Raw genomic sequence first — 11,001 nt, forward strand, 5'->3', positions numbered from 1 at the left:
AAAATCAACATGAGAAACACTGGGATGCTGGAGTAAGTAAACATCATTAGCATAATCAATACAGTGTAATACATTTAGCTGTAGTGGTGTGTGTGTTTGTAAGGGTGTGTTCATGTGGGTGGGGATCAGCATATCAGGGGCGGGGTGAGTGGGCATTAGGGCTGTGCTCAAAAAATCGATATGGCGATATATCGTGACGTCGTCATGCCGATGCACGCATCGATGCAGATGCTACTGTATCGATACGGCATCAAATGCTTTGACGGCCGTCTTGAAAACGAAACTTTACCTATGGTGCAGTGCACAATAATGCCAAAGGGGGCAGCATAGGCAAAAACAGCACACGTCTCAACTCAAAACAAGCAAGGAAGAAACACCGGAAAAACTGGCGAAGTTATTGCACTTGAAATGCTTTGCTCACAGTCTGAATTTGGCCGCTCAACGTGCGCTAGAGATGCCCACTGTTTCTTACTTATTCTCCACTGAGGTGTGGAAGAATGCCAAGGAGCTGTGGACCTTAACTGAAGCGGACCTGGCCTGTGCTGAAGATGAGGCTAAAGCCCTGAAGCCGCAGCACTCGTAATGTCCGAAGAACATTATAGCCACGCTGCATGCCCAGATGTGCAACTGCGCTCATGTTCAAGCAACAGACTCTGCACTTACGAGGGAAATTAAAAACACCGTATCCGGGGATCTTGGGAGGAGATGCGTGAGCGACGGATCCATGGCATTGCCTTTTTTTTTTATTGGGATTAGAATGATAATTATTTTTATTTTACTTTTAAGATCTTTTAATGGCCCGAATTTTAAGTATTTTGAGTGGTGCGATCCCTAAGACTTTGCCTTTGCTGTTATATGGAATAATAAAGAACAACTGTTGTAGTCAATTCTGTGCAGGACATGGTCATTATTCAAAAGCAACGTGTATCGTGATAGTATCGTATCGTGGCCTCTGTATCGTATCGTGAGGTTGTAGGCAATACACAGCCCTAGTGGGCATGGTGCCATAAGAAGGTCATGGGTTCATGAGTTCTTTCTGTGTGGATTGTCATGTTCTCCTCATATCTGTGTGGCTTTCTGCGGGTACCCCCATTTCCTCCAACAGTCCAAACACATGCAGGAGACTTGGAAACTCTCATTTGCCAGTATTTGTCAATCTAAGTGTCGATGGTGGTTTGACTTATTATGATGGACTGATGACCTCAGTGTCAGTCCCCCCAGACCCTCACAGGATGACAGGTATAAATAATAATAATAATTATTAATATTATTATTATTATTATCTACGGATAGTTTGATGGGAAGTTTATCTATTGGTGCTAAATCTCATCATTGATTTGAGTATCGTCATGCTGACGTTGTCAGCCCCCCCCGCCCGTTTGCAGCACTAATCCCTCTCTCTCTCTTTTAGATGAAAGCTTTTCTCATTGAACCAGAGCAGGGATCTGGGCCTGTTGCATAACTCACCATCCTATCATGCCAACTGAGAACAAGGCCAAACTGCTGCGATGGACTAACACGCAATGGCATCTTCTGAGCCACCATCCACCGAGAGGTGTTACGTCACAAAGTGTGTGTGTGTGTGTGTGTGTGATGAGTTTACAAACAGAGTGTGGGTACAGGATTGGATGGCTAATTGTCAAACAAATGCTGGGATTAGTCTTTGTGAATGCAGGGTTCAGGTTCAAACAAACAGACGGACAGTTCAGGTCACTGAGCATCGACTCAGCAGCTGATTGATGTGATACAAGGAGTTTCTGCTCTAAATAGCAAACTCAGACAATTACCACTTTTCCTACACTGCAGTAGTTACTTCCTACTGAGTGTGCATGTTTGTTTTGGGGGAGGGGTGGAAGATGGCATTTCTCTAATAGTCATACAAAAGTTGTAAAATCTGTGAGGTTGTCGGGATAAAGTAAAGGTTTTAATAATTTTTTCCTGTTAGCTGACTTTCTGAATGAATATAATCAAAAACTATTCTGTTATTTATAAATGTAGAATGAAAGGAAATATCAAAAATATAGTATATTTTGATATCTCCATGCACTACTTTTTAATGGAATAATTAGAGGTGTTCGAATACAAAAAATGCCAGGTCGGGCATTGGTGAGTATGAGAATCTATGTACCACATCTTTAAGGAATATTAGTTTCACCCAGATACAATTACCATTTTCACTATCCTTATATCACTTCTTCTTCACAGCTTCAAGACAGCAGCTGTACCATATATAGGACCTCAGTTTCAAGGGGTCACTAGTGTCACCAGTTACAAGACAAGTAATATCAATTGTTATGTATTCCCAATTGTTTTTAGTTTTGTAGATGCTGTTGTACTGTTTTGTCCTTTTATTGTACCGTTTAAAATAGGGATGGGCGTTCGATTAAATTGTCTTCGTCGATCGTCGGGAGAGTTAATGACAAATTTTCGATTAATCATTAATATTTTCAAGTTAAAAAATTCACTATTTATAAGCTACATTAAAATGCAGTGGGGAAAAAAAGCGTGTTTCCTCATTGAGACCTTTATTACAAGATGAACAAAATATGCGCTGCCGTAATCTTAAGCAGCGGAGCCGACAGCTAGAAGCCAGTGCTACTAAACACAACTGACCCTCGTTTTTTTTTTTTCCAAAATAAAATAATAATAAAATAAAAAAACATAATGTTAAACAACAACTACAAATATATAATACTTAGGTCCGACAGGTTTTGCCAAATGTAACTCAAAACTATCAAACAAGGTACTGAGTCGAGAAAGCTTCATAAAAATAACCAGTAACTCACATACAACTTCAGCACCAGCCTACGGGTTTGTGTTGAGAAAGATGAGCATGTTAACATGCTCTGGGGTCAGACGCGAACGCAGCCTGGTGACCGTCAGTCCAGCCGCCGAAAAACCCGCTCTGAGGGGACTGACGTCGCCGTGATACACAGGTAGCTCCGTGCTAACTTGGCTAGCCTGGCCGCGGCTCCGGTGTTTGCGCTCCCCTCGTCCGTGTCAGACAACGCAGGCTCCTCGTCTCCCCCAGTCTCTGGGATAGCTTCGCAGTGTTGGCAGTGAACCAAGTCATTTTTTAACTCAAAATGGTCCCATGCAACACTTCACCGTGATATCTTCATGTTTACTTTGAAAATGGAACTACACGGTAACTCGCAGCCAGTCGCAGGTAACTGAGTAGGACTGTGGCGTTTTATTCAAACACTGCCCCCCGTGGTCAAATGTGTAATTAGCGAATTCCTCGATGAAAAAATTATTTCATCGAGGAAATTCTTAATGATCAATTAATCGATCGTCGATTAATTATGCCCATCCCTAGTTTAAAACTCTTCTATTTTAATAACTATGGGAAGACTTTGGCAGCTATTTAAAAAGGAAGTATTTGTTGTGTTTTCCCAGATTTACTCTTGTTTGTGGGGGGTTTTCCTTTATGACAGGCAAACTCGATAATAAAATATGTTCTATGTTCTTTATTATTTGATTGCATTTGTTTTTCTCAATGGGTTTAACCTCAGCCAGACCATACAACAATGATAACAGTCAGCAATTGCAGACATGGTTAGCAACATAAAGCTGTTAGAACACGTTATACAAGTTATTTTCTAAAATGCACTAGTATCAGCCAATATGCAAAATCAAGGTTTTAGGAATCGGTCTTAGGGAGAGAAAATAATATTGGAAGATCTGTATTATAAAAATGTACAGAACTCTTAGTTTGCATCCATCCATCAATTTCCCATAGTTGTGCTTTGAGGCTTGCATGTTTAAATACACACCAATAATCCAATTGTAATGAGATTAATAAAGTTCATGTGTAACACAATACTTTGATTATGTAAAGTGATTATGTTCATAAGCAGAAAGTATGTGTGTGCTGAGTATTCCGGTTTTAGCCTCATTATTATAAGACAAAGAAAATATTTACACATTTACCTAAATCAACTTTTAACCACTCATATTTTTATATAGACATAAAAATAAACAACACTGCTTCATCGTTGGTGTTTTGGAAAGTGGACTGAGTCTGAGGTTTCAGCTAAATTAAATTATGGAAATAAATATCATGCTAACACAGATGTGTTGCAGGCATCCCAGTTCCCTACCGCAAAAATTCATCTCCCACAATCCACAGTGGTAGAAATAAAGAGGCTTCAGGTAACTGGTACATCGAGGAAACATGCAAATAACTGAGTAAGGAGACACAGGTAGTGATGCACAGTAAGTAATTCGATTAAAATAGAAGTCAGAATAAGGTGATGTCTGGTGGGATTTGATCCACTGCCAGGTTTGAATATCAGATGATGCATGAGTCCTGTGGACAGGACATGTACACAGGTTAATACCAAACGAAAACGTTCAGTTAGTGCATCTCTGCCAATAACTCATTGCCTTCTGCCTCACTCTCTCATGCACACACCCTGACTGTGTGTATTTAGTCAAAGCCAGGCTGTTTGCCCTGAGGCCCAGGGCGTACCAATCTCTAACCCCAAACTCTCCACCTACTAACAGGCCATCAGCACACCTCTTGTTACCTCAGTTCAGCTTTAACTGCACTGGTGTATTTGTTCAATCGTTCAAGGAAGATTACTGAACCTCTTGTCCGCATCAGTCAGTAAACACCAATAATCTTGTTAACAGTGGCTCAGGTTTGTGTCTTGACATCAGTGATCTGCAGTAGATACTTTCACTCTTGTTAATCCTTTGACAGTCATGTAAGAAGCCAACATGTGTCATAGGATCAACACTTGCGGCTCTTATGACTCAATAATGGTAAACGGACTGTTAAGCATTTTTCTAGTCTTACCAACCACTCAAAGCTCTGTAGTTATATAACTCATAATTTATGAAGGCGGTTGAGCCTACCTGGGAAGGAGAGAGGTTTCCTCGTTGACTGGTGTAAAAAAAAAAAAAAAAAAAAAAAAGAGAGGTTCGGAAAGGTGGGGGCATTCATGTAGCACATGTGACTTGGTCCATCCGCACCTCCAGCTGGAAGGCATCTGGTCTGTCCTGAGGGTTGACTGCGAGCATGTCCTGAAGGAGTTTTTTCACACCTTCAGACATGATGCTCCTGGCCCTCTGAGGGATATGGAGAACCATCTTGGGATTCTCCAACAGGGCCTCCCCAACAGGTACAATCTCTGTGCCCTGCCGTATGTAGGTGCCTAACAGTTCACGCTTGGACTCTGCATCAATGAAAGTGATCCGCTCAACCATTGCCCAGATGATGATGCCCAGGGCGAAGATATCAGCCTTGGCTGTGTAGTGGCCCTCCCACACCTCTGGGGCCATGTAGAAGTCTGAGCCACAAGCTGACGACAACCAGAACTTGTTAATGTTGATGATGTTATTCTGGTTACTGCCTCGGCCACTTGCTGCTGTGGCTGATGAAGGATGTTCTTCACTGTTCTTAGAGTTTAGGCCAGCACATACTTTACTGAGGCCAAAGTCTGCAACTTTGAGAACAGGGGAACCAGATTTCTGAGAGATGAGAATGTTATCTGGTTTCAAATCACGATGGACAATATTGTTCTTGTGTAAGAAAGCTACTGCACTCGTCAACTGCCGCATAAAGCTCCTGTTGGTGTGGGGGTCGGGCCGACGGGACAAGATGTACTGGTTGAGGTCTCCTCCCTCGCAAAACTCCATGACGAACCAGAGATAGCATGGCTCCTCTGGGTAACCCAGGATGCGTTCCCCTGCAGCAAGCAGATTGGAAAGGGACAGATAATGTGATCAGTGAGATAACAGCATTCAAACTGTGAAATAACACTCATTCTATACTTAAACACCACACCAATCAATAATACACAAGTTAAGTCCCACATGACTATAGCGCCACTTTATACTACCATTTCTTTGGTATTTAACATGGTCCTTCTGGTTCAACTGCAGGGCCAATGGTTCCTGTATTTAGACAAAGGTCTCACTAGGATTGCGGGGTAATCTTTTTACCCTGCAATACATCAGCAGGCTAATTTGCCTAATCACCCCTGGATTTTAGGCTGCACCGAAAAAAACAAGACAAACGACGGTCTGAAGGAACCTTTGAGTTCCTGGACTAAAGATCTGCATAGTTTTGGTCGAAGCATGGATTGATCTTTGTTTTGTTTAATAGAAACACATTTCCCCATTTATTTGTCATTAAAATAATTGTGACCAAGATATTTCTTCAGCAGTACACTTTCTAGAGTGTAAGATTATCATGGGTGTCACAAACAAAACAGATCAAATGTTTTAAAATAACTTCATACAAGTCTATGAAGATACATGTTATTTATCAGTCAATATATTGCATCGTAATAAGAACCTTCTGATATATCTGTCTCAAATAGAAAAATATATATTTTTAAGCTATTAGGCTGCAGCTATACGTTTTTATTTATTTCAAAATAGGGTACTTCTTATTTCGTACATTTTCCACAAATATGGGGAGGACTCAAATAGCCCTTACAGCTCATTGTTTCTGAAATAAGAGGCCTGACTGCTATGTTCTCAGCCAACTTGAAAAAAAGAAAATATTAAGCCGCGGTTTAACTGCACTATACGCTTGTTTACCTGAAATGTGCACTTTATAATTTTATTTTGTACAGCCCTGTTTCGCAATGTTGTTTTTCAATAAAATAAAGCATTTGCATAAAGCAAGCCAATCCACGTTTCCAAGTTGATAAGAGCATTAAAATGGGGGGAAAAAATATGGGAAAAAAATTAATGAAGGGAGATATAGAATAGATAAAAATTTGCGATTAATTGCGATTCATTTTTTAGTTAACTATGACATCAATGCGATTAATCGTGATTAAATATTTTAATCGTTTGAGAGCACTATTTTTTACATACAACTTCTGTAGTCCACTACCTAATCAGGTTTATCCAATAAAACATCATCCCAAAGTCTTGGACTAAAAACTTTCGCACTTGACTCTCTTCCTCCAGCTCTCAAAAGTGTGAAGAAGCAGTGAAACAGGATTACACAACATCCAAACACCACTGCTCCCCCACACAACCTCCCCTAATGATCACTGTGGACTGTTGTGCCGTAGCTGCTGACTACTTGGCTTTACACTTTAAAAACTAGGTTAAGTGGACTGAGATAAAACCCAAGTGGGTATACAAGTCATTTAAGCCATGTATTCAAATCCCAAAAATATTAGGACTTGATGAAAAGATGTCAGCTCAAGATGAATATTTTATTTCAAAAGCCTGAATGGTGGCCCTTACATAACAGCCTGGCTATTATAAGAAAAGAGGCTAACACTATACCCCTTTTCAGTTGTGAACAAGATTATTTGTAATCAGATCAGGCTGTTTGTATTTCAATGCAACATTTTATTCAGATAAAAGATAAATTGAATAGTTTGGATAAATTTCCTACTCAGCAATAACAATGGAAATGGAAAGTAGGTCAAACTGCAGCAATAATATAGACATACAATATAAATGTATCTGTCAGATGATAAAGCTGCAGTGTACCACAATATACCACATTTAATTTTGACATCATTGTTTAGTGTCTGAAATCCCAGTACATGCAATGGGTTAACATCATGCCAAGTAGTACACTGTGTTCTCTTATGAGCTGTGGGCTACACAGTGTACTCTATGCGCCTGCTATATGGAATCTATAGAGGAGTCGCTGACAGATAGGAGACAAATGCCTGAACAATTTTTTGTAATTCTTTAACAAACTGAGCCTTATTTGGCTTTTCACAGCAGGACATGAACGTTTTATTTTCAATTGATTTAATTGGTAGCCCAGGGCAACGATGTTGATGAAGCTTGCAGCCAAAATAGACACTTGTACAAGTTTACACGAGTTAAAAAACACAGGCATTTTGTTAATTATCTTTCTAATAAAATACCTAGCTTACCAAACTTATGTTAAAACACGAGACTAGTGCACCTTTTAACAGAGGTGATCCTAAAGTTTGGATTGAGAGCTTCAGATAATTATCCCCTTGTTAACAACTTAATAAGACTAGCATGAATGTGTGCTTATAGAGTGAGGACTCACTTCACCTCTTGGCTCCCTGTTACTGACTGGAATGTATTCTTTCCTTACGAGGACTTCTGGTGCTAATAATAAGTGAGTAGTAAACATGGCAGCATCTTTACCTTTGAGGGACGTCTCCACCAGGCGCAGGTACTGTCTGGACCTCTTGTTTCCGTGGCTCATCTTTTGGGCCAGGCCGTTCTTCTGCAGGACGCACTCGTCCAGCTGGACCACATTCTGGTGCCGGTTCTCCAGGCTGGTCAGGGCCCAGAACTCGGCCAAAGCCAGCTCCACGTTTTCTGGGGCGTCGCAGTGGAGCCTCTTCACCGCCACCCGGGCCCCTGTTTTCCGGGATACAGCCTCATAAACCACCCCGTAGCTGCCCCGGCCGACCTCCCGCAGGAGATTGTATCGGGGAGACACCACCGTGCCGGGCTGCGGTCGCTCACTCCGCAGGAAGCCGATTGAGAAGCAGTCGTCTTCCTCTTCGTCCACCATTGGCTCCGTGTGGTTGTTGTTCTCCACCGTGAGGGAGCGAAGGACCATGCCGGCCTCCCTCTTCATATTGGCGGCCACACTCCGCCTGCAGCCCCGCACAACGCCGCTTACCTTTCTCCTCTTCTTCCCGTCGCAAATATCCATAGCTTCCGTTTTGTCGAAAGTAAGCATGAAGGGAGGACGTGTTTAACTTTCATTACTTTAAATCTAAACTAATAGTTGGACGTCCTTACGCCTGCCTGCTCGATGTTCCCAGAGGTTCAGCGCCAGCCTGCCGACAGTCTGGTGTGTTTCAGCCGTGAACAAGAACCTAAAGAGGAAGAGCCGCTGATCTTCATAAACACACAGTTCCAGCTGCTGTGAGTGAGAGGAAGATTCGTGATGAAGAGGAGCAGCTGGAACAAGGAGCTGAGCTTCATAAACAAAATGTTCCAGAGGACCGGGAACAGAACAGAGGGCGCGGCCTCCGCTGAAGCTCATACACGCTGATAGGTGGAGAGAGAGAGAGAGAGAAGGAGCTCCTGCAGAAGAGGTGGGGGATATAGTGAGCAGTGAGCACGCGACATTTGTTTTCGTTTTGAAACACTAAACCAACCGTGAGGAGGATCCATGATTATTTTTGTTATTATTATTCATTGTCTTTAGCATTTTAAACGTTCTGATGTGTCCGCTAGATGCAGACACATCCGGGTCCTCAGGAGAGGGGTCTCAGCACTTGTCCACATGCATGTCCACAGCCTCACACTGACTGTCCAGAAACCACATGAGTCCTCATTTATACACACTCATATTTACATATTCTGTTAAACAGGTTGACTGAAGGTTCATCTTTAATACGTTGTAAGGTTCTGTTATTTTGTCCTGTGTTGATTAATCAATCAATCAAAGTTTATTGTATAGCCCATATTACAGGGCTTTAACAAAGACCGACATCCTCTGCCCTAAACCCTCAACAACAGTGGAGGAAAAACTAGCCCAAAAAAAACTTTTAACAGGGTAAAAAGAACGTAGAAACCTCAGAGAGAGCCACATGTGAGGGATCCCTCTCCCAGGACTGACAGAAGTGCAAAAGATGCCACGTGTAATGTAGAACAGAAGCAAGATAAGGGTATTTGCAGTATTGATAAGAATAAACACTTTGTAGTAAAATGGAAGGGCAATGAATCGATATCGATGGATTATGGTCAGCAATGGTCGAGTATTTTAGGAGAAATACAAGCAGCCCTGCTGCAATCCTAGTCTATGGTCAGCAGCCAGCTAGACCATGATCCACCACCAAGATCGGAGGCCACTACAGTCCACAGTTATTGTCCACTGCCACCATTAGGATCCACCATCAGCTGCCACATCAATCATGGTCCACCACCACTATCAGATACCTACATGATACAGGATCCGCCATTATTATCACGATCAGCCAGCACGGTACAGGTTCCACCAATACAATCCCGATCTTTGATACGTGATCCACCATCATAATCCACGATGTGACCACAGCCGCGGCCCTGGATCCGCGGACGATAAGGCAGAGGGACTCCGGGGAAGAAGTCAAGTCAGTACATGGATTGATAAGATATGAATTTCTTTGATGTGATAACGATGGAGAAGAGGAAGGAGAAGCTGGGAATGGAAGCTCCGTGTGTCATGTGTCCCCCGACATTCTAGTCCTACAGCAGCATAACTCAGAGCAGGTCTAAGACAAGCCTGGACCGGCTCTCATTATGAGCTTTATAGTATAGGAAGGTTTTAAGCCTTCCAAACTGAAAGTGGGAGATGATTCCACAGGAGAGGAGCTTGATAGCTGAAAGCTCTGGCTCCTACTCTACTTTTAGAGACTTTAGGGACGATAAGTAAGCCTGAGTTCTGGGAGCGCAGTGCTCTAGTGGGTTGAGGTGGTACTATCAGCTCTTTGAGGTATAATAGTGCCAAATTATTAAGGGCCTTGAAGGTTTAAAATTCTATTCTAGATATAACCAGAAGCCAGTGTAGCGAAGCTAATACAGGAGAAAAGTGGTCTGTTTTCCAGGTTCTTGTCAGGGAACGTGCTGCAGCATTTTGGACAAGCTGCAGAGTCTTTAACGACTTACTGCTGGAGCCTGATAATAATGAATTACAATAGTCCAGTCTGGATGTAACAAAGGCGTGGGCTAGTTTTTATGCATCTTTTTGAGAAAGGACATGTCAGATTTTTTAGATATCAAGTGGAAGAAGGCAGTCCTAGCGATTTGTTTTAAGTGAGAATTAAAGGACAAATCCGGATCAAAGATCACTCCCAAGTTCCTGACTGTTTCATTTGAAGGAAGGGCAATGTCATCTAGCACAGCTATATCATTAGATAATGTATCTCTAAGGTGTTTAGGCCCAAGTATTAGAACCTCTGTTGTATCTGGGATTAATAAGAGAAAATTGCCGGTGATCCAGGTTTTTATGTCCTTGAGACAGGCATGGAGTTTAATTAATTGATTACACTCTTCTGTTTTTATTGACAAGTATAAGTGGGTGTTATCCGCATA

The 11,001-nt window shown here is 42.0% G+C and overlaps 1 protein-coding gene across 4 annotated transcripts in view; it reads right to left on the bottom strand.

Moving 5' to 3' along the window:
• stk35 (serine/threonine kinase 35) overlaps positions 1-8,973 on the bottom strand; it is a 34,939-nt gene extending 25,966 nt beyond the window's left edge. For all 4 annotated transcript variants that reach the window (XM_053424419.1, XM_053424418.1, XM_053424420.1 and 1 more), the window contains exons 1-2: positions 8,113-8,973; positions 4,864-5,696 (exon numbers count right to left, since the gene is read on the bottom strand). In XM_053424419.1, coding sequence (XP_053280394.1) covers positions 4,948-5,696; positions 8,113-8,659 — 1,296 coding nt within the window. In that variant the 5' untranslated portion in view covers positions 8,660-8,973 and the 3' untranslated portion in view covers positions 4,864-4,947. The remainder of the gene's footprint in view (positions 1-4,863; positions 5,697-8,112) is intronic.
• Between the last annotated feature and the right edge of the window lie 2,028 nt (positions 8,974-11,001).

Source organism: Pleuronectes platessa, chromosome 6 (assembly GCF_947347685.1).
Source record: "Pleuronectes platessa chromosome 6, fPlePla1.1, whole genome shotgun sequence".
NCBI lineage: Eukaryota > Metazoa > Chordata > Actinopteri > Pleuronectiformes > Pleuronectidae > Pleuronectes > Pleuronectes platessa.